The 26,488-nt window shown below is 54.3% G+C and overlaps 1 protein-coding gene across 11 annotated transcripts in view; it reads left to right on the forward strand.

The window, feature by feature from the left end:
- Window positions 1-26,488, forward strand: part of AGAP1 (ArfGAP with GTPase domain, ankyrin repeat and PH domain 1) — a 479,134-nt gene that overhangs the window by 408,959 nt on the left and 43,687 nt on the right. For all 11 annotated transcript variants that reach the window (XM_079132266.1, XM_079132265.1, XM_079132259.1 and 8 more), the window contains 3 exons: window positions 6,528-6,682; window positions 9,717-9,807; window positions 16,420-16,642. In XM_079132266.1, the coding sequence (XP_078988392.1) occupies window positions 6,528-6,682; window positions 9,717-9,807; window positions 16,420-16,642 (469 nt within the window). The remainder of the gene's footprint in view (window positions 1-6,527; window positions 6,683-9,716; window positions 9,808-16,419; window positions 16,643-26,488) is intronic.

Raw genomic sequence — 26,488 nt, forward strand, 5'->3', positions numbered from 1 at the left:
TCACAAGACTTTATTAAACAGCCGAGCTCTGGAATGTCGCACTGAGAAGGCACGCCAGCTGGCGTTCGGGGCTGGGCGCTGGGCGTGGGGTGTGGTGATGTTTCCATGGTTGGGGACTAACTGCCGCTTTCCACTGCTAGGGTCAGTGCCATCGGGAACACCCACGACCTGAGTTCTCATTTCAGGGAGTGAATGGGACGGAAGCCACGGTGTTTGTCACCGTGTCTGCCCCAGCCAGCAACACCAGCCACGAGACCCGGGGCCACAGGTTCCGCCATGGAAGCACCCGGGCTTCACAGTCGGCGGGGCGGCCGAGCCAGCGAAGCCAGGCTGTCCTTCTGACTGGTGGGCCTCGGGCTGCTGGTCCTCGTTGCTGCGGTTCTTTCCTCGCTGCTGGTATTGGGTATCATCACGGTGACACTGTACGAAGGGCTGTATTTCTTCCCGGCCATCGGTAAGGCGGTCAAGCTCTGTCAGCTGCTGAAACGAGTTCGAACATTAACGTCGACGTTCTGTCTTCTGGAAGAAGGGAAATATTTGGGTCCAAGAACCTGGTGGGGACAGAGTGAGCTTGGAGACGTTGGGGCGCAGACTGGGAAGACGAGCAGGGGCACCTGGGAGGCGCCCCGGCCTGGGTCCGTCTCCACTGGCCAAGTCAGCCTGGGTTTCGACGGGATGGAAAACCATTTAAAGGGTATGGCCACAAAGGGCGAATAAGTGGCCTCCGGGAACTGTGGTGCCAGTGGCAGCAGGGCCACCTGTGCCCAGACCCGGAGACCCCGGGCGTCCCACCCGCACTCTGTGCTTGTCAGCATTCCTGCCTGTCCACAGATTGGGGCCCCGTGCAGGGGACAAAGGCACCTGCACCTGAGAACCAAGTTGCCCCAACGCTGGTAGGAAACCCCAGGTGGCTGGCATCAGTGCCCCCTCTAGAACTGAGCAGAGTGACCCAGTGTATCACGCACTTTGATTGGCCAGCACAGGGAGGACTGTCCATCCTGACCTTGCTGACCAGTGGCCAAGGAGCTAGTCACCCACAAAGGTGGCAATAGGACCATCCCCAGCATGTGACCACTGCACTGTGTGCCATGTCACAGGGGCCAGAATGGCTCTGGGCACACTTCCCTGCGGCCAGTCGCGTGCGCATGCTCCAGCCCGGCCCCGTCAGATCCTCGGGGATCTCTGAGGAAACTGCTTCTAAGAGACCAAACATCTTGCTCTTCCCACGGCAGGAGGAAGAGAAAAATCACATAAAAACCACCAGGAGACCCTTCCCGGCCCCACTGGCACACCAGGGAAGGTCCTTCTGAAGGTCCATTTGATGTCTAGAGGTAGGCAGGGAACACTGCTTACCACTGGGAGGCAGGAAGGCAGCTAGGTGAGCGATGCCTGCAAGGTCCTCGCACCGTTCCCGAAGGCCCCGGGCCGGCGACGCTTCCTCCGTGAAGGTACTCCTCACTGCAGATTCGTCTCAAGGACGCAACTGATCCCCCGTGGAAGGGGTGGGCCGGCTGATGCTCGTTCCGGCTTTCTATCTTGGGAGGCAGAGAAATCACATCACGTGACCAGTATACTTCGGCTCTGAGTCCCAGACACTGGCCGTTCACACCTTACCCTCCCTGAAAATTGAACATGAAGACAGCGTCCTGGGAACCAGGAGGCCTCAGCAGGGGGGTCTGCACAGGGACGCCAGTGGCCTCATGAGGCTCGGTGCACAGGGGTTCAGCCCCTCTCAGGAAGCGGGCGCCCAGCTGGCTCCTTGATGATCTCCCAGGTGCAGGGTCACACCCTGCAGGGCCGGGCAGAGGCTTTGGTCTGCCTGGCTCTGGCTCCCCAGCAGTAGACCTGGGCCCCTGCCCAGTAGCCCAGTGCTTTACACCACAGCTCAGCCTGGGGCACCAACAGCATGGCACTGAGTCACGGGCATTGTGGCCTCTGTTTTCGGAACCTGTTGCTGGTCCCTGCGTGGACTAATCAGACATCTTCTGTCTCTCCAGGGCTAGACCAACCCAGTCGATTGAAACAAACGACATAATCCATCCGTATTTTGCTACATAGTGTGCTGCTACTCAGACTGGAAATTTGGTGGTCAGACCCTCCCGGAGCCCCAGGGGCCTTTGGTGCCTGTGCCATCCACAGCAGAGGACAGATCCCACACAGCCATCACAGTGACCGCTGGCACTCACTGCCACGATCCCTCTGCCCCAGAGGTGTTGGTGCTGTGGGTTGTGGCTGCTCTCTCTGTTTTGTTTCTTGGTCATTTCATAACCTTGTGCTTTTCCAGGTCTGGTTACCCCTCTGGGCTCAGAGGAGTCGGGTCTGGGGCCCTGCACAGTAGGTTCTTCACTGGGCCATGAACTCGGCTGTGCCTTGCAGGGGCGTCTGGGCCTTCTCTTGGGCTGCCTTTGGGAGCTCGCCTTTCCTTGCAAGCCTGCGTCCGTCAGCTGGGACTGTGGGGCATCCTGCGTGCGAGGGCCCTGGGCCTTCCTGGCCCCATCACACAGTTGTGCATCCCTTGTCTGAAGGGCTTGGGGCAGGCTGTTTCAGATCTGCAGGTGTGGGTTGTGGAATGCTTGCACGGCCTTGACTGAGCATCCCGAGGGCTCTGAGATCCAGAACTGTCCCGGCCCAAACCTGCCAGACTTCAGAGCATTTCAAATTAGGGGCACTCAGCCTTTGATGAGCTCAGATTCCCTCTGTGGGTGCTCTCGAGCGGTGTCCGTCACTGCTTCTGTCCTGGGCTCACCCCCGGAGGCAAACCTGGTGCACCCTCCCCTGCAGTGAGTCTGCAGTGAGTGTCCCGGCCTCGCACCTTCCCACTGGTGCTCATGGTCGCCACCAGGATGGCAGCCAGGACCGCACCCCGCGTGGTAGGCAGCTCACCCCTGACCGGCTTGTGCCAGCAGCCTCACACCATAGGTTAATTCACTTGGGGCCTGCTGTCCTCCCTTTCAAATTTGGACAAAATGACTCTGTGTCTTCAGCCACCGTGTTGATCAACTTGTTGGTGGTTGCAAGACAGGTAACAGCCCAGTGGTGGACCTCAGCCAGTCTACCCCACCTCCCTCCTGCCGTGGAATCCTCCAGTCAGTGGCTGAGCCCAGCCCAGCTCACCTGCCTCATCCAGGTGAGCATTCAGGGCCACCCAGCCTCCCAAAAGACCTAGGAGAGTCACCCTGGTGGTTACCACGGGCAATGCCAGACACTGCAGAGACAGGCAAGGAGACCCAGGGCTGCCGTGTGTTGGCCATGCCAGCAGAGGGACTGAGGGCTTGGTGCAGCGCTGCTCTGGTCCTTCAGGGGTGCTGGAAGCATCTCCAGAGGGTGGAGCAAGAGCGAGAAGGGCTGCCTGTAGCCTGGGTGTCCCAGGCAGGGGTCAGGACATCCACAGGAGGCCGTGAGTTGGGAATTAAGCAATATTTGCTGAATCTTGTTCCCCAAGAAGGTCCCAGGGGCTGGGTAAAGAATGCAGACAGGTAGAGCAGAGGAAGAGGACCAGGAACTGAAAGGAGAGGCACAAGTGTTCATGGACATGGAAAATGCTGGAAAGGAAATCGTGACCAGTGTAAGCAGAGGGTGCATGGTAGCGAGTGTTGGTAGGGAGTCAGACACCACCAAAGAGCTGCCACAGGGAGCACGTTTGGAATTTGCAGGAAACAGGTGGAGGTCCTGTGAACATTTCCTTGAGTAGATTTTCATGCTCAGTGAGTTTTTGTTTACATAACAAACGGAGCATAGCCAGTGTACCTTCGCAACTTCCTGTGGAAATTCTGTCTTTGCGTGGAGTACTGAGAGTGCACGTGGGGATGCTCCCGTGGCACTCTGCCACGTCCCCATGTGGTCGTGTCACTTTGTCCATCAACTGTGTATGTGTGCATGCCTGTCCCTTCCCCCCCGGGGGCATTTGCAGAGCAGGACTGCCCCACCCCTGCAGCCCTTGCACCCACTCCAAGCAGCTCTGTGCCTTTGGCTCGCAATCCTAACTGATCCTAAATCTGAACACCGACGCTCTATGGCAGGCCAGCGAAGCAAGAAGTCCTAGCTGGGAAGGATGGTCGTGATTCTTTTCCACTAGGGTGATCCCGTACGTCCCGATGGGGCTTGTGTGTGCATTTGGATCTCACAGTGCGAGCCTTCCGGGAGGTACCTCGGGTCAGCGTTGCCCTTCTGCCCACCAGGTCCCCAGTTTGCTCACGGTCGTTCTGCAGATTCTGCAGTTCCTTCCTGCCATTAGTTCTGTAGCAGTTTGCATAAAATACGTGAATTGGGGCACTGTCTTACAAGAATCTGTCCGGAAAGGTCATGATTCATATATCAGTTCATCAAAGCCCGTGGATCAGGAGGCCAGACCTTTTGAATCCACAGATGCATTGGCTTAGCCCATAATTGCAAGGTGTGATTGCAGGTCAGCCAGGGAGAAGCCTGTTGAGAGTCTTTTTTTTTTTTTTCTTTTTTTTTTTAATGAAAACCTAACAAGTCCCCCAGTGTCCAGGGCCTTCCTGGGCAGGGAGGGGCTACAGATTTCCCCTCCTCCCCTTCCTCCCCTTTCTCCCTTTCCAAGGCAGGTGGACGTTCTGCTTCTGCATAAACACAGGGGTCACTTGTTCTCCAAACCCAAGGGCAGTGGATGGGACTAGAGCTCCTGCTGGGTCTTTTACTTTCAGAGCACTTGTCACTGGCTGTCCCAAATCACTAGGAAAGTCCCCCAGAGAGACTAGGCCAGCAAGGAAACTCGCTGCCTGGAGGCTCCTGCATTTCCTGCTAGGCTCCATCCCCTCCCAGGTGGTGGTCAGCTTTAGCCAACTGGGAAGAGGGCTGACCAGCCAGAGCTCAGGGCTGTGTGTCCCAGCCTGGCCTCCCTCATCACCGTGGTGACCCAAGAACACACCTGCCCCCGTGCGGCGACTCCTGACCGTTAGGGGAATTGCGTGCCTTTTGGGAAGGCATGGGCCCTGCTGACCCAGGTCATTTTCACTCCCTGGGGCTGGGCACTCTTGTAGAAGCCAAAGGGTTTGCAAATGGGTGTGCCCACCAGACCCAGGTGCTGTCGGGTGCAAGGCCTGCAGGTCCAGGTCCAGCCTGGCAGGCAGGTGAATTCTGAGAGCGCCGTGAGGCTCTTGCACACGGGGCACCACACAGTTCTTTACAGAATATATGGAGATTCCACGTGAAAGTGGCACGGCCTGCCTTGTGGTAATGGCGGTGGAGATTTATGGGACAGTGCATTGAGAGCGTCCTCTTCCTGGACACTACCCCTGCCCCACAGAAGTGGGACTTGCCAGCATCAGTGGGATCAGGAGTCTCAGCCATAGCGGGGGACTGCATTTCTCCTGAGACTAAAGGAAACGAGGGAAGGATGGCTAGAGATGGTTACTGTGGCCCTGGCAGAGGCGAGAGGCAGGACATGGGATTAGTGTCCTTGTGTCCAAGGCTGCTGGGTGCGTGGCAAGGAAGGGTCTTGAGAGCCACCGAGGCCCAGAGTGGCAGGAGAGCCTTGGAAACTGGGCTAGAGGAGCCGGGAGCCCAGCGGGTGGGAGCTCTGTGCCCTAGACACGAGCCATCAAGTGGCCAAGTGCAGGTGACTGAGAAAGTGCCTGAACACCGTTGGCAGGTGGATTTCAGCAGTGGTTGCCGGGCGGTCATGATGTGGCTCAGTCACAGGCCACAGCTTGCAAACCGCTCATCCAGGAAGACGTCATACCTCAAGAGCTAGCTTCGTGTTTCCTGCTGGTTGTTTGTCGCTGGCCCTGCTCCTCCAGAGTGGTACCTCCTGGGCTGGCACTGGGTATAAAGGGCCAAGGTCTCTGCACTAGGCCCCGGGAGGGCACGTCAGTGCACCTGGCTTAACTAGGAGAGACGCTCCTGGGCAGCACCACTGCCCACTTCACAGGTGAGGGACGTGCTCTGAGGGTGCAGGGATTGGTCCAGAGGCCCCTCTTCCTGTCCCAGACAGGTGCCCCTCTGCAGCCTGCAAGCCTCAACTCGGCCCTTCCAAGCCACCTGGAATTCTGCCCTCTGGTCTGAGGACAGCAGGAACTAAAGCTTCTTCCATCCTGACAGGTCCTTTGCCGTGGAAGGACAGAGCCTCCCGCGTCCTCTGTGCTGTGGCGTTCCTGCATCTGTGCGCAGGCGCCGTGCAGTAATTAAAACCAGATCCCGAGATTGGCAGCGCTAACTTAATCTTCCTTCCACAGATATGATGGTCAGCAGTAAGTCACAAACTTATTCTCCTAAGTTGCTTGGTCTGTGCCTGACACAGAGACACTGACATCACACGCTGGTTTTCCTTTTTCCCTGCCCCCGAGCATCGATTGAAACCTAGCTAAGCCTGCTGGCTTTAGGAAGCGGTCTTGAGCGTTTGGAGGTGTGTGGATTCAGATCTCCGCTGCCATAGTTGTCCAGGCCTGTGTGTGCCGGCAGCCCCATGCAGGTGCGATTGAACCCAGAGGCACTTTTGTGACAGAGCTCTGGCTCGGGGGCTGCTGTCTCATGAAAGTAAACTCTTCATCCCCACCACTCTGTTTCAGAACAAGAAGAAAACTTTGAGTTTATCATTGTGTCCCTCACTGGCCAGACCTGGCACTTTGAAGCCACCACATATGAAGAACGAGACGCGTGGGTCCAAGCCATCGAGAGCCAGATCCTAGCCAGCCTACAGTCCTGCGAGAGCAGCAAGAATAAGGTAAGCCCTCAGCAGGCTGTCCCCCAAAATCAAGGCCACTGATCATTAAAGAGCAGTAAAGGCCCAGAGTGCTTGCCCAGGAGGACAAAGCATCAGGTGACGTGTGGATGACAAGACCCAGGTACTCTTTGTGAGCAAAGGACTAAATAAGTGAAAAGATGAAAACACTCTGTCCGTCTTTACCGTGCCCTGTCTTGGCGTCCTAGCTTAGCCCTGTTCCTGTGGCAGGGTGTCCAATACTCAATCTTTATTCTGTCAGCTAGCCCCAGGTGGAAGCACTGACGGGCTGTGGTAGGTGCTAGAATCTCCTGGGCTCTTATGACTTATGACTTTGGCGCAGAATAAATGAGAAAAAGAAATACAGACGTAAAAGATGTACCGTTCTGTTCTCATAAATGCCCAAAGTATGCACCCATGCCAGGTTGGGAAGGCAGGGGGTTGGTACCAGGAAAAGTTATGTTTTCTAAACAACTGATAAAGCCTGGTACATGTTTTATTCAATAATCATAGGTTTTTGTTTTGTTTTGTTTTGTTTTACAGTTGTAGAACCAGAAAAAAAAAAAGCGTTTTAACATGCGTTTTTCTCAGCTACTGCTCAGTGATATTCCTTACACTAAAATTATTTTCCCATCAAGAGTTTCTGCAGTTTTTCTATTTAACCCTTGACTGTTTGAAACCTCCTTACTGGGATATTTTAGAGCCTCAGAGTACATTTTATTTTTCCCCAACTGTGCCCCAATAGAAACCGAGGGAAGGGACGTTGCCCACCAACCTGCAAAGTCAAGTGCTTTTAAAGAAAATTCTGCTTGGGATTTGTGGTGAGCTTTGTTGATAAGGGAGTCTGCTTTTCAGAAAGACAGAGTGTCTTCTTTCTTATCCTCTTTGGCCAGGGTGAACGAGCATGGTCACTGTTATTAGTGTCACTTGCTGCCGTCTCTGAAGGTGTCTCACACCCAGGCCAGGAGAAGTATCATCTTTTCCCCTGAGCCCCCGGCCCCTGGGCCACAAGCAGATGCAGCCACGCATGGTGCTCCCTGTCAGTGGGAGCAAGGGCATTGCCTCTGCGATGCACGAGGCTCAGGCTTCAGGGCAGGAGCAGGGCAGCAGCTGCTGAGTGGACAGATGTGTCTCCAGGTTTTAAAGAAAGAATCTGAACCCTTGCACTCCACCTGACTCCAGAAGCTGTGGGCCAGCACTGATGTCTCTCATTTTACCGCCTTACCAGACTTTTCCAGCTGTCCCCCAAGAAATGGAGGGCATGGTGTCCCAGATGGCTCCAGACACCAGCCTGCCAGTGCTGCCCAGTGTGCCCACTGTCCTGCTCAGCAGGGCACCTGCTCAACAGGTGTGAACTGGTAAAGCAGACACACCACGCAGGAGGGGTGCAGGGGAAGGTACAGACAGTGAGAGAGCTGCACAGTGCTCTGGCTGCCGTGGATGATTCAGCACTGACAGACCAGCCCACCAACCAGCCATGGAAATTATACAGATATCTGTGAGCCGAGGGGCACGCCTGTGATTCCAGCGACTTGGGAGGCCGAGGCAGGAGGGTCCCAATTTCTAGGCCAGCCTCAGCAACTTAGGGAGACCATGCCTCAAAATAAAAAGGGTTGGGAATATAGCTCAGTGGTACTGTGCCCCCGGATTCAATCCCCAGTACAAGGTAAAAAGAAAAGTTAAACAGATACAGAAAGAGGCAGACCACCATGTGTGCGCCCATGTGTACATGCACACAAACACTCCCGCATGCAGACACCAATGTGAATTGTTAAATATTCTTTCAATACTTGGATATCTAACTAAGCGGAATTAAAAACCCAATCATACAAGACACTAACTAGACAAAATTAATAAATTACAACTTAATGTTATATAATAAGCAACAAATTATTTTACATCAGACAGTATGGCAGGAGATTAATTCATTCACTTATTTATTTAATTTTGGGGTACCAGGGACTGAACTTAGGGGCACTCCACCACTAAGCCACATCCCAGCCCTATTTTATTTAGAGGCAGGTCTCGCTGAGCTGCTTAGTGCCTCGCCATTGCTGAGGCTGGCTTTGAACTCGCAGTCCTCCTGCCTCAGCCTCCCAAGCCCCTGGGATTACAGGTGTGCACCACCACGCCTGGCCCACTCATCAATTTATAAAGAACTCTTACTCAAAATTCATCCCAAGTGTCCCCTGAAATCGATCAATTCTTATTCTAAACATATCATTCGATTTAAATGCATATTTAATAAAAGACTTTAAACACCACGTGTCCTTTTCCTAGCCACCCGCAGTTGTAGGGTTTCCCTTTTCAGTGGATAATTGTGAACATGTGGGTAGAGTCAGCCTCAAGCATATTCTTCATGGCATTGATCGGCTAAGGCGAAGCTGGAAGCAGCCTGAGCTGCTTGAAAGAACTAGAAAAGTGATTCATCGATAAGCGGAATACCATGCCCAGAACTGAACGTCGGAGCTCGACTCTGGATGGTCTTGTTGCAATTGTAGGTTTTACGTACTTTAGGAATAAGTGCCCCCACCCTCACTCACCTTCCTCTTTGCCCCTTAGTGACAGTTCTGCAGTGATTGAGACACCCTCAAATGCAAAGTGGGCCTCCAGCCGTGACAGGGAGTAGACGGGGTTTCCTGAGCAGCGAGCGTGAGCTAGGTCCACACTGCTGGCCGAGCCCTGAGCCTGGGCTCCTACACGGATGGGCTTCCTCCCTTCTGCGGTCTTCCTGCCAGATCACTGCGAACCCGTGGGGGAGCGCCCGCCTCAGCTCCTCCCAGTGGCTGTGGTGCTCGTGTTCACGGCACGGGGTTAGGACTTTGCTCCCTGCTCGTTTTGGCAGAGTCCGTCTCAACGGGGCCGTCCCGACGTGTGACCTTCCTCCCTGGGTCATGCTCTTTCCTGAGGAGATCGAGAGGCATCCCTGAAAACCGCCCTCGCCCTGTGCGCACCGTCTCTTTGATCTTGTTAGAAGGCGTCGAGTCTCCGCTGGCCTGCTTATGTTTTGCATTTGTCTATCTCCCTCCATGCCCAGTCTCGACTGACCAGCCAGAGTGAGGCCATGGCCCTGCAGTCCATCCGGAACATCCGCGGGAACTCCCACTGTGTGGACTGCAACACCCAGAGTAAGTGTGCCCAGCGGACGGGGTGGACTCCTGGGCGGAGGTTGAGTATGTCCGTTCAGACTTGACCTCAGCACAGTCCCGCTGACGGATGGGAGCCGTTCCCGTGACACCCGGGCACTCAGGGAGCCCTGCCTCGGCCTCCGACATTGCGCCCTGGGTACTAGACTCGGCCCCGGCCCACATCCCACGTGCCTGGGTGGGAAGCAGCCTCTGGCTCCTCAGCGATCACTGGTTTGGTTTCATCTATAAAAATAGAGTGCATTTCTGCCCAGGGATTCTGGGCTTTTTTTTTTTTTTTAATTCTTTCTATTTGTTGGTGGACCTTTATTTACATTGGTGCTGAGACTCGAGCCCAGGGCCTCCACCTGCAGGCGCGGGCTCCAGCACCGAGCCCCAGCCCCAGACCTTCTTTTCCAATTTCAAAATCATATGTGCTGGGTTTTGGCATCATGTTTTTTTTATTTTAAATTCATTACAGACTGCAGCATTTGATTGAACAAATGGAATTTGTAATGACTGCTTCATGCCTCAGAGTGACCCAGTTTTATTTTTTGCTTTCTGTGATCCAGAATGTGATATCCCCTTTGACCGAGGCATTTTGTGCCTGTGTCCTTGTGAGCAGGGACTGACTTTTCGTTCTTTTAGTCTCAGCTTGGAGAAGTTTATATTTGGTAAATTTTTTCCTTTGTTTTTGTCTCGTTTTGCTTTATTTATTTATTTATTTATTTTGTTAAGTAACATTTTGAAGAGTGGGAAACCCAGTTCAAAAGTTTAAACAAGGTCAAAGGCACTGGGACCAGGCCAGGGCTGCCTGGGGCTGTGCTGAGTGCCCTGGAGCCTGCAGTCCAGGGGTGAAGTTCCAGAACCTCAAGAAGGGCCAGCTGCCACAGGCGTTGGTGTTTCAGCAAGCCCTGGGGACAGGTCGGGTTTGTGCAGGTGGAGGTGGCTAAGCCACTGAGCAGGGATCACTGCCAAGCCGAGGGTGACCCTGGCCTCATTTCAGAAAAGAGCAGCCTCTCAGGTGGACCCACATCAAAGCTGGTGGGCTGCCGGGCCAGGGGGAGAGTTTTGTACCTTGCTCTTGAGTCATCGGCCCTGCAGAGCAGGACGAGGTGGGTCCCAAGCCACACTGGGGGAGACGGACCTGTCTACACTCTGGTGGTCCCTTTTCAGATGGCTTGGAGTAGAGGCAGAGCAAGGAGGAGGCGGGCTGGGTGGTCTGCACCGTGGGAAGGAGGTGGTCGCCCTGGTTATTCCAGGAAGGGATGAGCCACCTGAGAGGCCACTCGTCGGCAGACTGTGGAAGGGACGCAGCGAGTCGTGGGAGACGGGCTGCCGCTTTCACGCCCCTTGAGATACTTCTTTAAAGTCTCTTCTTCTGTTTGAATTTTAAGATTTTACTTTCAAAACATGAGGAAAGGTCTGTCCCTGTCCCCACCGTACATCTCGGATTTAGACCGTCCATGAGGAAAGGTCTGTCCCTGTTCCCACCTTACATCTCGGATTCCTTTAAAAGGAACTGGTCCGTGGCTTGTGGGGACCGTGGCCTGTGGCACATTGGAGGTCATGGGTGGGGCGTGGGTGTGCTCAGGGTGAGGATGCGGGAGCCGTGTGGGTGGAAGGACACCTGGGCAGCAGAGCAGGGACAGGGACGAGGCCGAGCTGGCAGCTGGGAAAGGAGGCACTGAACGTCTGTTCGTCAGGCATGCTGTCTCCCACAAGGGCTGTCTTTAATTCTTACCACCCAGAGTTGGCGCCACTGTGGGCCCGTCACAGGGGAGGAAACAAAGACCCAGGGGCTTGAATGATTCTTGCAGGGTCACCGAAATAGCGAATCACGACCCAGCATTCAAGCCCGAGCTCGGGGCTGCCTGCTCTGCTTTCTCCAGGGTCTGAGATCAAGGACACACGTAGACTGCACATTGGTCAGGACCTTTGGAGGTGAAGACATCTCGTTTGGGTGCAGGGCTGGGAAACGCACGTGCCCAGGCTGACGTTCACCACAGGGAGGATGAGCACCCACGGGACCATGGGGGTGTCCAGGAGGGGCCTTGGAGGGTGGGTGCCCTGGTCCCTGCTGTGCCACTCCAAGAGGAAAGCTGATAGAAATGGCAAGCCTGGCTCAGACCAGCTTAGGAGGGGCCCATCAGCACCGCTGCTGGCCCCACGCCAGGGCACCCAGGTGTCTGGAGAACTGAGGGGCAGTCATGGCAGCGTCTGGCCCCAGGAGATACTGCACTCCAGGGGTGGCACGTACTTCTCCCAGTGAGTCTGGCTCTGGACACCAGGAGCCCCCTCTGTCTGCACTGTTGGCACATCCCAGACCACAGCTTCCAGGGTGGGTGCTAGACTCAGCTTTGGGGGTAACCACTGAGAAAGGGAGTCTGTGATCTAATGAATTTAGGAAACTCAACAGCATCCATCATGGCCTTGGCCCATCCCTGCTCTGGGAAGTCCTGCCATAAAGGTCCCTGTTCAGCCTGGTGGAGTCCAGCTCTGCTAGGAGTCTGCCACCCACAGGAGCATGCCCAAGAAAGCCTGCCCTTGGAGCCCATAGGAATCCCAGAACCTGGGGCTCCTGACCTCACCAGCAGCTAGCCATTCAAGGACAAACCCTGAGGGGCAGTCCAGCCTTCTGCTGCCATCGTCCCCTCACCCACAAAGCCATGGCCAGCACTGCTCCACGCTGATCCTGCCACCGTGCTGTCGGAACATTGTGGGTGCTCTTCCCTCCCAGGTGACCCAGCCAAAGTTGCAGGGGGTGCCTCACCAGCTTCTCAGGCCCTCGCTAGCTCACAGGCAGAGCCATCCCTGTCCCCAGTCCTCAGAGCCTTGCTCCCATGTCACTCTCCAGAAGTCCATCCTTGACCACTGGGTGTTTCTGTTTTGTTTTTGCAGTGCTGGGGTTGAGCCCAGGACCGTGTGTGCTAGGCAAGCTCTCTACCACCAAGCCACACCCCAGCCTCTGACCACCGAGTTTAAATTGCACATGTGCATCTGTGTCCTCTTGCTCCTCCAGGGGTGCCTGGTTCTGCCCCCTCTGATGGCTCATTGGTTTTCTTGTATCTTCCCCGTTGGTGCCAGTCCTGCTTCCAGGCCAGCGTGTGCTGATAAGCTGCTCTCTGCTGGAGCAGAGGCGAGGCTGCCTTTCCTCAGGCCTGCTCGCAGGGGCTGAGCACACTCGTCCCTGCAGCCGGGACAATGGCGACTTGAGTCAGCAGGGCTCCCCGTGTGAACACCCTCCTTCAGATCTGGACTGGGGCAGTCTGGGAGCAGGCAGGGTGGCCATGACCCAAGGCCATGATCATTGGTCTGTGTCCGTGAGAACTAGCAGCGGCATGGAGCAGAGAGCGGTGGGCCCCTCCACCAAGTGAGTCTCCTGTGTCATGCAGGTGAGCACCCAGGGACACCGTGTGAATGTCCACCCTAGTTCTCAGTGATGGGCGAGTCACAGGGCACAGGGGAAAGAGAAGGTGATTCAGTGCAGGTGGGGAGCCAGCGAGGAGGGGCGGTGAGGGACACCCTTCGGCAGGACAGATTGGGTGTCCTCTGGGACTGTGTTTGTCAACAGCCTCCCAGGAATTCTTGTGTGTCAATGTCTTATGCCCAGCACAAGCCCCAGCTTGCAGCCTCCTTGGAAGATTCGCTCCCCCAGGGTGGCCCTGAGCCTTCCCAGCAGTCTCCCAGCCATCCCGGTGTGGACACACCATTGTGCATGCCAGTGTTGCCCCGTCAGATCACAGCCCGCTGTCACCTCCCTGTACACCTGGCCCTGCCCCAGCCAGCCTCGCCTCCACCACCCCAGCCCCTCAGGGGGTTCTCTGCTTCAGTCAGCCGCTCTGATTCGCCTGCAAAATGCGGGTCAGGCAGAGCCCCGAGAAGGCGGGACCAATGAAAAGAGTGTCGTGCGTGCCTGCCACCTGCCTCCCCAGCGGCCCAGAGGTTCAGCCTGGGGCAGTGCAGGCTGCCATGAGACCATCTGCCGGGGCGGTCAAGGAGGACGTCCTGGGGTGGAGGACTCCCACTGAGGCCAGAGAACGAGTACTGAACCGGCGGGGAGGGAGCACCCTGCACCACCGGGTCCAGCAGCCGAGGGTCTTGTGTAGTGGGCTCGGTTCTGATCTTGCTGGCAGGGACTGGATCTGACTTGATCCACATGGCAAACAGCAGCCCTGGGTGGTTTTGAGCCCTGCTGTGACATGACCAGATCTGTCACGTTCCACGCATGCAGGTGGGGAGTGGTCTGATGGGCAGAAGGTGAAACCACAGATCAGAGCTGCTGTCCCCACGTCATTCTGGTGGCAAGGACAAGGTTCAAGAAGAGAGAGCTGGATCTGAGAGAGCTTGGGAACTCTGTCGTTAGCTATGAAAATGACAGAAAATCTGAGGTGGGTTGCCAGGGTCCTGCCTAAGTGACAGGGAGGCCAGTGCCATTGGACGAGGTCAGGAGGAGAATATGTCTTCACAGCGAGATGGTGACCAGGAGGTCTCTACGTGACATGGACGGAAGTGGACTATGGCCGTGATGCTTGTGACTCAGGAGTGAGGAAGAGGGGAGGCTGCAGGCAGCAACTGGCACGTGGGCCGTCACTGGAGCGAGGGTCGGGCGGGTTGGGTGAGCATTTCCACCACTATGGCCAACAGATCTTACAAGAACCATTAGAGGAGGAAGTTTATTTGGGGCTCACAGTTTCAGAGGTCTCAGTCCATAGACGGCCAACTCCATTGCTCTGTGCCAAGGTGAGGCAGAACATCGTAGCAGCAGGGCATGGAGGAGGAAGGCAACTCAGGACATGAGGATCAGGAAGCAGAAGGGACCCCCGCTCACCGTGGGCAAAATAGAAACTCCATTACCTGCCTTCCATTACCACCTGTCGGGATTAACGCACTGACGAGGTTAGGGCTCTCGCCACCCGATCATTCCACCCCTAAACCTTCTTGAATTGTCTCACACGTGAGCTTTTGGAGACCCCTCACGTCTAAACTGTAACAGGTTTGCTTGGAAGAGAGTGTGGAATCCAAAGAGACAAGCCCGTGGGAGCCCCGAGGTGAGGGACGGTCCGGGAGACCACGATACAACAACCAGAACGGCAGGAGGAAAATCCAGACAGGTTGCTGACCAAGGTGGCATTAGACGTCAGCATTGCGAGGAGGGAATTGGGAAGTCTGCAGCAAGAGGTCAAGTAAATGATGGCAGCAGGGGTCCTTGGGTGTGGCTTTTGGAGGTGGCTGGCGATGTGAGCTGCCCTGTTCAGGGGACAGTAGAAGGAGAAGTCAGGTTGCAGAGGATGGGGGTGCAGAAGCAGAGGTGGCCAGGCAGAGGTAGGACTTGGAGGGGAAGGGGACAGCAGGGCGAGATGGGGCTCTGAACTCCAGCAAGGCCAGTCAGGCCAGTGTCTGCCCAGCCACCCCGGCTGCTCCTGAGATCCTGTGCCACCTCTGCATGTGTTCATTTGTCTGTGTTCAGCAGCTGTGCCTCCTTGTTCTGTTTTGTTGTTCATTTGGGGCGTGGATTTCCCCTTCCCACCCTGTCTTCTCTCTGGTCCTGGCCTCTCCTCTGGCCTCTCCCCTGGCCTCTCCCCTGGCCTCTCCTCCTGGCATCACTTCCTGAATGTGGACTAGTTGCTAAGTAAATGACTGATGGACACATCGCTTCACAGGCAGCCCTTCCTGCCATTCGCCATTTGTGGGCACCTCCACAGTGAATCATTCACACCCGACATCGGCCACCTGGTGTCCTTGTGGCTCTTCAGGTGTGCCTGGGGAATAGCGACTGTCCTGGATGGGCTGGGCCTCGCCTTCTCTGCCCGTGAAAACACCTTGGCAAATCGGCTGTGGGTTCTAGCCGAGGCCCGCGGGGCCTGAGGGTCTGGCCCCCGGTGATCCCAGCCGGCAACCGTGAGGGATGCAGCGCAGGGGTCCCAGAACCCTTCTCTGAACAGGTCCGTTGTCCTGCAGAACTGGGTCCTTGGCCCGGTATCACAGCCTGAAGCATTTGCCATCCATCCTGCAAGTCAGGGTGATGGGACTGGGTCCTAACCTACCAAGGGCCCCGGCGCCAGCCATGAGGCAGGAGCAGCGCCATTGCTGCTTGGAAGGAACACTGAGCGTGGGTTTTCTTATCCTTCTTTCCTCTCTGAAATCCTCGAACACTTCCATCGTGGGCCCATCAAAACTTTGTGCTGGTTTAGCAGAGATGGTTCTGAGGAGCGCTGTGGCTTTGGGACTGACCCAAGCCCTGTGTCACCAGCAGTCTCAGCTTGCGTCCTCCTGCCCTCCGGGCAGCTATCTGCAGTGGACGCCCAGCCCTCTCGAAGTAAGCACTGCTGAAGTGTCAGAGAGGGCGTCTCGCCAAGGGTTCTGGCCAGACCTGCCCTTGGCATCATGCATCGTGGGGGAAACTGTGGGCTTGTGCTTCAGCCAGACTTTAAACGTGTTGCATCTTTGAAGACGCCTCGAGCAGTATTGGCCAGGGGCAGAAGTCCTGTGACTCTAGGGAGGGTCCTGCCCAGTGTGGCGTTTGACCAGCTGGTCCTGAGACTCGTAAGGACGGTGGGGACAAGTAAGTGATGACGGTCTGATCGTGTCTGGCCCCTGTTCCCCTTCCCGCAGATCCTAACTGGGCCAGTTTGAACCTAGGAGCCCTCATGTGCATCGAGTGCTCAGGGATCCACCGGAATCTGGGCACACACCTCTCCCGGGTCCGATCGCTGGACCTCGACGACTGGCCCCTCGAGCTGATCAGGGTGATGTCATCCATTGGGAACGAGCTGGCCAACAGCGTCTGGGAAGAGAGCAGCCAGGGGCGGACAAAGCCCTCCGTGGACTCCACAAGGTAGGACCGGCAGGGCGGGGCACAGAGGTGGGCGCCACAGCTGGACAGCCGGGCCGGCCTGAGGCACAGCCACTCAGCGTGGCCCCAGCAACCTGCAGGAACACTGGTCAGGCCGCCCAGAAACGTCGTGTTTAAAGTTGTTCTTGAGCAGACTGGGTGATTCAAACTACTTAATTTTTTATGTTTGTTTTTAGGCCTTGGGGATTTCTCTCCCCCTCTTAGAAATGTATTAAACTTCTAACCTTATGAATGTATTACTTTAATTAATACATTTCTAATAGGCATAAAGCTGTGCTAACACTAATTATGAATTTTTGATTCTTTAATTTTGTTTATTATTCTTGGGTCTTTGGTAAGCATCTGCTCTGTTGGTAACCACCCCCGGCCCCTGCCAACAAGTGAGTTTGTGGGGAGAAAATATGTTTTACTTCCTAAAATGTATTTCTAACACATTTAATCAACCAAGTTCAGCATAATGTATGGCGACTCCTCATTAATGTTAATTGTTATCCAGTGTAAAAAACGCATTTATTTTGAGGCCATTTAGTTTCTCATTTGTCATTCACAGCTATTACAAACCGTTTTTGAGAGGACACATACATATTTAATGCCCCTCAGAGGTGGGAAATAGCACGTCTTCAGAGCAGGCGGGTTCACGGCTGCAGGGTGGGTGGCCACGGCTGCGCGTCCTCGGTGCTGCTCCCGGGCCCCAGGCGCGTGGTTTTGCTCCCACCTAGAAAGCAGGGGCTGGAGGCGCTGCCCATGCTCACTCCTCGGGGCTGGGGGAAGCAAAGGCAGGGAGGCGTCTTCGATCCTCAGCCACAGGAGAAGGCTCTGCTCTGTTCTGCTGGTGATCCGATCGAGTCAGAGTCCAGGGCGCTCAGTCCATGGCTCAGCGCAGGCTTTGGTGACCACAGTGACATGAGAGCCGGCAGGCTGCAGAGCGAGAGCGTGGTGCTGGCCTGGGTTCCTCTCCCAGTCCTGCTCTGCCGGGGCTCCTCTGGAGAGGTGCACAGGACCACAGGGCGTGCCAGGCTGACTTGGTGGAAATCCCTGGGTCCAATACGCGGGCTCTGTGTGCGCGGGTTGTATGGTGCGGTGCCGACACAGGTAACTTTGAACAAAGCCAAGGAATCACGCATCTTTTGAAGCCACCCTGATTTGTCGAACACCAAGTTAGAAACAGCTGGTTTTCAACCATAAAACTTTAAACTCTTCAAAGTTTGAATCATATTACATTTAATCATTGAAAGAATTTCAGTCTGAAAATGGAAAATAGATTGAGTTTGATGTTTGAATGAACAAAACATTGAAAAATGTCTGAAAACATTAATCTCATACACCTCATCCTTCAAGTTCCAAAGGAACACACACATTGTTTTTAGTATCATGAGTTAGAAAAGCTTGTTTTTCTGTCTATTAAAATTAGAAACTATTTAAAATGATTAGAAATGAAGTTGTGGGTTTGTTTTTAAGCTGGTAAATTTCACATTAATTTCACCTTCATAAGTGGAAACCGCGGGTATTTTATAGTTCTTCACATCTTTGAATGCAGCTCTTGGCGTTTGTAGCTCCTGATCTGTGGAACCTCAGACCCATCACATCCTTTTAGTTCAGAGACATATTTCGAAGTCTTCCCTCTCACAGACGGAGCAACTGCAGCAGAACCCCACCTTTTCTTGGGCCGCACCGGCTTCCTAAAGAGCAGTGCCGATAGCCAGGCGCGTTGGCACATTCCTATAATCCCAGCAACTCAGGAGGCTGAGGCTGGAGGATGGCAAGTTCAAGGCCAGCCTCAGCAACTTAGGGAGACCCTGTCTCGACAGAAAAAATTAAAAAGGGCTGGGCATGTAGCTCAGTGGTAGAGCACTTACCTAGCATGTGAGCAACCCTGTGTTCCTTCCCAAGTGCCACAGAAAGGGGGGCACAGTGTTAGGGTGCAGCTCCTCTCCAAGGCCATGGAGGTGTTGGTGAGGTTACGTCCACTGCTAAGATCAATGTACACAAGAACTGACTTTAATAGTTCTTTGTGCCTTTAATAATTCTCCCAGGGAATTTTGTTTTTGACTAAATTCAGCAATTGTTCATTGAGCCCTCTCTCATGGAAGAAATGGAGGATGGTGGCTGTGCCCCAGAGGCGGGAGGAGGTCCTCAGGGCCCGCAGAGGCTGCCAGGCCGGCGGGGTTTGGAGAGTGGGGGACGCTCCAGCTGATGCGCCTGGGGAGATGTCCCTGGATGGAGCTGCCCGAGCTTGTGTCCAGGGCCACGTGGGATGCAGAGGTGTGCTTGGGAGGTCAGTGGCCTGCACCAAGGCAGGAGCATGGTGGGAGGGCTCAGCCCGCACACAGGTATGCACATCAGCGCATCTGTCCCCATGGGCTGGACTCTCCTGTGAGGCCACGGCCAAGCAAAAGCCGGTGAGGGCCTTGGAGCCTGGGCAGCTGCAGCAGCAGGACTGGCACGGGCCCTGAGGCACTTTGGTCTGTTTTTGTGTCTGCTCCTCCTGGAGGATGGAAGTCAGCCAGCAGTGCCACTGGAAGGCACAGGGACAAAGCGCAAGGCCACTGGGAAGGCTGGGGTCCTGGCGGAACATAGGAAGCTTTAGATACACAGTCAAAGCAAAACAACACAGTCCGGCAGCACAGCCATGATGCCAACACTTGCCACCACCGCACCGTCCCCAAGCGGAGGTGAAAACCAGAAGGTCTGGGCTAGAGGTCCTGCAGGGCGTTCCGTAGCCTACGAGGGTAGGGGTCTGGTCCAGGTACCCCGCCTCTCCCACCTCTTCCTCCTCTCTGCAGAATCTAGGCTTGTCAGGGGACTTTTTATGTGGCCCAGAGATGATACCAGAAAGTAGGCTGGGGTGCAGCTCAGCGGTGTGTCATTTGCCTGGCAATCACAAGGCCTTGCTTCAATCCCTGGTTCCACAAAATAAATGAGTATACGTATGTACGTGTTAGGGTTCTCTAGAGGAACAGCATCATCAGGAAGTGTGATTGTAAAAGGGGATTTATTAGATTGGCTTACACCACCAGAAGCTCGATAGTCCACAATGGCCGTCTGCAGCTGGAGAGCTGGAAGAACCAGCAGCTGCATAGACCAAGAAGCAGAAGCCCCAGAACAAGAAGGATCAACAGTGCTACCCTAGTCTGAGACCAAGGCTTCTGGAAACTCCCTGGAGAATCACTGGCAGAGTCTGATATCCTCAGATGATCCAAGCAAAGATACAGTACCCGTTCGAGAAGAGCCGAGCTGCATCTGCACCTGCTTCCTTGTTCTTCCAGCTTTTATTCCGTCCTATTGGGCAGCGTTGCCAACTTAGGAGGGTCTGCTCTTAGCTCACTGTCCCACACTCCAGGCATGTCTAGACACACCCTCACGGACACACCCAGAGGCCTCTTTCTCATCGGCATCTCTTAGTCCAATCAAGTTGACCCTTCAGATTAGCCATTACAATGTATGTATCTATATTTTGAATGTGTATATGAGTGTATATTTAAATACATGTTTATCCAAAGAGAGCCAAGTCTGATTGAGTAGGTCCTGAGGCACCCTAGTCTGGGTTCCTCCTGATAGTGGGACGTAACTGGAAAGCCACCCTCCCACCCCAGGCACCCACCCATGTGGGCACAGGCACTCGGAGACTCGGGTCCGGCACGCAAGCAGACCTTTCTCCAGAGCACCCTGGGTCCCCTGAAACACAGGCCACCCAGGAGGACGGGCACTGGGCAGAGAGGCTGGCCTTGGGCCTGCTGTCCCTGTGCCCCTAGGAAAGCAGCTCTGGACTGCTTGTAATTGGTTCCATGAGTCGCAGCCACCTGAGAACTGCCTTTCAAACTTGAGCAGCGTCGTGATCAATGGAAGCTGACTGCGGCTGGAGCAGTATTGACTTCCCGTTCCTAAACAGCACAATCATTAGTCAAGGAAAGCATCTTTTAATTACTCCCAGGAAGGGAAAAAAATCTTTTTGGATGGATTCTGCAACAGCTGCCATTTTGTCCAGTACATTCGATATTAAATTTATTGTCGCAGGAGGGGGAAAGATGCCCTGGTCCCCCTCTGTAATGGGGGTTTAATTTGGAGAAGGAATCGTTTCAGAGGTGAGATCGATGCGACAACAATTAACTACATCTGGGGTAGAATCAGAATTCCCCTCTAATTGCCATTGATACCATTTAAGGACACACTTAAAACATGGGCCTTACGCGGGATGTGGACGTGGTGCTGGGGCAGTACCACGGGCAGAGGGACGGGGCCGTGCATGTTCAGCAGGCGCGCGTGCTGCCTTGGGTGCAAGCTGGGGTGCCAGACCGTGATGAGGACGTCGTGGCAGCTTGAGCAGCTGGGCCTGGGGCCCGGGCAGGCAGGTCCCTGTGTGAGGACACTGGGGACTGCACTGTGGGGAGAAGGGGCCGAGCTCCTCTTCCAAATGCAAGGGTGCCAGCCTAGGGGTAGAGTATCCCAGCTGTCAGGTGACCGCTGCTGGTGCGTGAACGGGTGAACCCAGAGGGCGCAGGAGCTTGCAGGGCAGCAGCGTGGCGGGGTCCCCTCTTGGCTTCCGCCTCGGCAGCACAGGCGCAGCCGTCCCCCGAACCCGCTTGGGGACCTCACGCAGCGATGTAACGGCGTTCTTTATTGTCGTCCCCTCTCACGCAGAAGCTCTGTGGACTGACCGCAGGGATCGAGCGGAGCCCTCTGGGCAGAGGCCGCCCTCCTCTAGGCGCTCTGGCTCTGCCTTCGCCTGCCATCTTTGTCTCTCGGTCTCAGGCATCTGGCCCGCGAGGGTCTGCAGGGACGTTGCTATTTGCATTTCAGCACAGGTAGCCTATTTACCTGTGCTCAGAGCCTGGTGCGTTGGACTCGGAATCAAAAGAACCTGGAAGTGCAGCACTGTGTTTTCAATTCCATGAAAGAGCTCTTGAGAGGAGCTCGGAGCGTGGCTGAAATCCCCCAGCACCTCTTTGATGCTACTTGGAAGGGGACGCGCTGGCTGATTCAGTGCACAGTCTCCTCCCGCCTTTGCTTTCCCTTTTCTCCCTTTTTTTTTTTTTTCATTATTTGTAAGTCACCTCCATGCCTAAACATCCTCCTTGCCTTTGACCTATAAAAAGATGTCGCCGTGGATAGGAAGATCGGTGCCCACGTAAGAAACCCGCGTGGGGGAGCCCGGCCGCGCACTCGCAGACTGAAGCGGTCTGCCCGGCGACGGAGTGCCGTCTGCTTTTGATTCCGCAACGCCACTTTCATCTTATTTATGCACATGGTGATATTGATAAAGGGGAAATGTATCCAAACTGAAAATAATTGGATCCCTGCAGCCAACTCTGAAATATTAAAAGCAGCCCCACTCGGCCATGTCTTTGTCTTGTTAGGTTTGATCATAAGATCACAATATAGTAATCTCGGGCACAGATTCCTGCCCCAAAGATGCGCGGTTCCAAATGTGGCCTCGGGGAGCGTGCCTGCCCACGCAGCCCCGGGGCTGTCTCATCTGATTATTTTTCAACAGTCCTTGGCTGCCGGGGTCAGTGTTTTGTCTCTTTTGAGTGTTCCTCTACGCTTGACACCTTTTCCTATTCTCTTTCTTTAAAAAAAAATGGGGAGGGGAAAAACTAGGAGAAGTAGAAAAAAGGACTTTGCTATGATGACCAGAGTCCATCTGCAGCTGGGTGGCATCTGCTCCCCACATGTCACTTCCCTCATTAACAAGCAATTGAATTAATTAAATGCTACTCAGAACACGCATAACAAGCTACCGGCAGTGTCCAAATTAGCACTGATAATCAAGGATGATTTCCTTTATTATCCTGCTAAGTGGTGTGCAGACTCTGAGCTCCCTGTCTGCCCTCATCTATTTACATACCCCCAGCTTCTGCCTTTGGAAGCGGAGGTTATCTTACCTAGTTAATTTGCCTCGATCACCGAGCATGGCGGATTGATGCCCTGCCCCACCGCCGCCACTGTGCACCGGCCCCCTCCCCGCCTGCCCTCCCCCAGCCCCAGCCTTTGTATCTCAAGCTCCCTGATAAATTAAAGGCCACCCCTGTGGTCTCTCAAGTGAGTAATAGAGGCAGAAATTTCATTTTGCAACTGGCTGATTTAATGATCCAAAGGGTAATTAATGGCCTGATTATCTTAATGTTAAATATGTCCGGCAGCAATTACTGTGACCTCCCGCTTGTCAAGGTCCGGGCTGTGCTCTTCTTTCAATTAAGTTCTCTGGGGCTTAATGGTATGAATAAACTCCTCTGATTCTATCATCCCGGACGCAGAGGGTTCAGGGAACTGGGGGCTCGTTTGGAGTTTTAATCAGCCTGTCTCCTACTCTGGCCATCGGAGTTAACAATTATAACAAGGACAGTTTAACTTTCTTTTCCCCCTCGCGCGCGCACGCTTTCTTGTGTGGTTTCATCTCGGTTATCTTCACGTGTTTGTTTCAGTGCTCTGAGGGAGAATTCTGTTTGTGGAAGAAGCCACTGTGCTCAGGAAGCTCGTCTCTTCCAATATAAATTATCATGTGAACGCTGTGGTTTTTCTGTTTGACAGGCTTAATTAATTGGCAGGAGCCCCCGAAAATGACAGCGCCACTAATTGCAACTCAAAGCGAATTTCTGTCACCACGGCGTGCCTGTCAGTGGGCATGCCCCCAGCCCCAGCCGCAGAGCAGGGACACCCTCCCGGTCCCTGGGTGTCCAGGCAGGGACTGTGCCCTGTGCTAGCCCCAACAGTGGCAGACTCCTCCAAGGAGCCATGGGGGTGCAGGCAGGCCGTCTGCTCGCAGGAGTGACATTTACTGCCAATAAAGTTCATATGTCCGCGGTTCTACAAACCCAACAGCTGCTCAGGGACCTCGGCGGTGACTTAAGATATCCTAGCAAGTTCCCTCAGCAGGCCGAGTCGGAATCGGGTGGAGAGCCGTAACTCACCTAGCGACCCCTCGCGACTGCAGGCGCCTCATTAGCACATCACTAAATATGCTTGCGTTTACTGGAGCTCTGGGCCCCGATCAGAAACACCCTACAATAAATATTAAGCCAATTAGGAGAACTACGGATGAGAAGTCCATTAACACTGCCTTAAAAGTAATGCCTGTGGCTTACAGTGACTGTGGGGATGGTACTCCATCCAGTGAGGTCGGTCGCTGTGGGCGCTCACTCACTGCCAAGCTGGGCCACTGGGCACTCCAGTCTTAAGAAAGGCAATTTTAAAAAGACCCTCTGTAAGGTTGAGTAGAAGGGGACCCACTTTTCCAAGGATGACTCTACTCACACTTCCCTTTGAACCAGATGGACCAGAATGGTACCTTGGGTTTATTAGGTCGCCTGCTATGCACGAACCTCCGTTATTCACTTGACCCTGCAGGAAACCAGGGTGTGCTGGGATCAGCCTTGCTACCAGAGAGCTGTCTGGGGTTGAAAACCTGAGTCGTTTGCTCTCTGAAATGTAGCCCCGGAGACCATCGAGGAGGAGTGTCCGGCTTCTGCAGATTTCCATCCCCCTGGCTGATGGGAGCTCAGGTGACCAGCACACCAGCTGTCCTCCAGGTGCCCAGCCACCTGGAGCTGGGCTCTGCTGGGAGAGTGGATGGGAAGGTGAGCCTCTTCAGGGTGAACTGCACACACGAGTCAATAGGAATAGATACTCGGCGGCAGCCGTCTATCTTCCCATCCCACTGGGGTCCAGCCTTTCCAGAGGGCCACATCTTTGAGTGCTGTTGCCCGGTTTGCATCGGCAGCTGTCTTCTATAGACACACAGTTCTAGGGAGCACTGGCGTTGGCAGTCCCCCGCTCTCTGCCAGCCAGCGCACTGGGGTTCTGCTCCTGGTCTGGGCGTGGGGATTTGAGCAGGCGCACCTGGTGCAGGTGCTGCAGGGTCCTCCCCGTAGGAAACCCAGGAGCCTCCCTCCCAGGAACTGAAAGAAGAGCAGCCAGGCACCGCGTGCTCTAGTGGATTCACCTGCAAACCTAACTGGTCTTCCTTTCCTGCAGTCAGTGCTAATCCTGCAGCCTCTTCAGGAAGGAGTGCTGAGGACTCAGGATCAGCCAACACCCGTGGATGTTCCAGCCATTAACGTGACCACCTCCCATTCCTGGCGGGGCCCCACTTCCTTGTGTCCCCAGCCTCACACTGTCATGGACTTCAACGGTGTTACAATCACCTTTTCTGTCCGCAGATGGAATATGTCACCGAACCAGAGGATTTCTAGTTTCAGTTCCAAGGCCAGAATTTTCTGTGATTTTTTTACTTTTAAAAACAACCGTTTCTTCTCATTTGTAAGTTAAAGGTAGTGCTTATTCCCACCCACTTAACCAGGTCGAGTTAATGCTAAAAGAAATTAATATTTATGAAGTCACTCCTCTCCCTTTGATCTGGAAAATAAAACCAGCTTTGCGCCTGGGTCCTGTGCTGCTGGTGGCCCGTGCCCTCTGGGGCTGGGGAGGGTGTGCCAACCTAGAGGATGTGGTCCATCCCTACTTTGTGTCTATGCAGTGATGTCTCACAGCATCGGTACCCATAAAAATGCACGTTCTCCAGTCTCCACCTGCCCAGTCAGCATCCCTGGGCGGGCCCTGGGGTGCGTTTTAATTCCTAGATGATTCTGATGCACAGTAAAGTTCTGGAAGCTTTGTTCTGCACCAGGCAGTATAAACAAAGGTCCACAACCCTGCCTGCAGACTTGCTGCCCAAACTCACGGCCCTGGACCTCGTTCCTCACCTCTTGAGACCCAAGCCACCTGCCTCTTTCCTTTACGACTCCAGTCCATCCTGGCATGTCCAGAATGCCATCACAGCAGGTGTTACAGGCAGAGAACATTTCAGTGACTCATGTAGGAGGGTTACACATTACGATCTAGTGGCATTTTCGCCAGGAATGCAAGGTTGGTTCAGACACACACCCACCCCTATCATCACTGCGTGCCATGTTCACAGGATCGAGGAAAAACTACACATCCATCTCAAGAGAGGCAGGAAATCCATCTGGCCAAGTCCAGCATGCTCTTGCAAATACTTAGCACACCAGGAATAAAAGGGAAATTTCTGAACCACATAAAGGACATTTGTGAAAACCCACAGCCAACACCATTCTTATTGGTGAAGTACCGCAAGCTCTCCCCCTAGGATCAGGAACAAGACCAGAATGTTGCTACTTTCTTCATCATGGCTGGAGGCTCAAGCCAGGCAGTTACAAAGGGGAGAAAAGAAACAGGCATCCAAAGAAGTAAAACTGACTCTGTGGATGACGTAATCTCATTCATACTAAGTCCTAGGAACCCTCGGGGACTGTTGGGAGTAACAGAGGAGCCCAGCAAGGCCGGAGCACCCAGATGAGACCGCGGAACTCGGGTGTGTTTGTGTGCAGTGCCGGGGCAGGCGAAACAGTCACGGCCACACTCCATTGACCGCAGCAGCATGAAGAATATGCTTGGGAGTAAGGTGAGCCTGTACCCAAAAGGCGTCTTTGAGAGAAATCAAGATCTCGACAGAAAGACACAGCACTTAACCTGGTCGGGACGGCGGCTCTCCCAGCCTTATGTGCAGCTTCAGCAGGTTCCTTTCCAGTCCTAACTAACTTCCGCAGCTAATCCTAAAATTCAGATGGAAATATAAGAGACCTCCATTAGACAAAGCACGCTTAAAAATTAACAAAGTTGGAGGACTCGTACCTCCTGATTTCTAAACTCGGTAGGAGACCATAGTAATCCAGGAGGCTCACAAGTGGAAGGCCAGCCTCAGTGACTCAAAATAACAAATTTGTTTAAAAAGGACTAGGGATGTAGCTCAATGACAAAGCACCCCTGGGGTCATTCCCAGTACTAAAAATAAATAAGTAACTTTATAACTAT

Source organism: Sciurus vulgaris, assembly GCF_902686455.1.
Source record: "Sciurus vulgaris genome assembly, chromosome: 3".
NCBI lineage: Eukaryota > Metazoa > Chordata > Mammalia > Rodentia > Sciuridae > Sciurus > Sciurus vulgaris.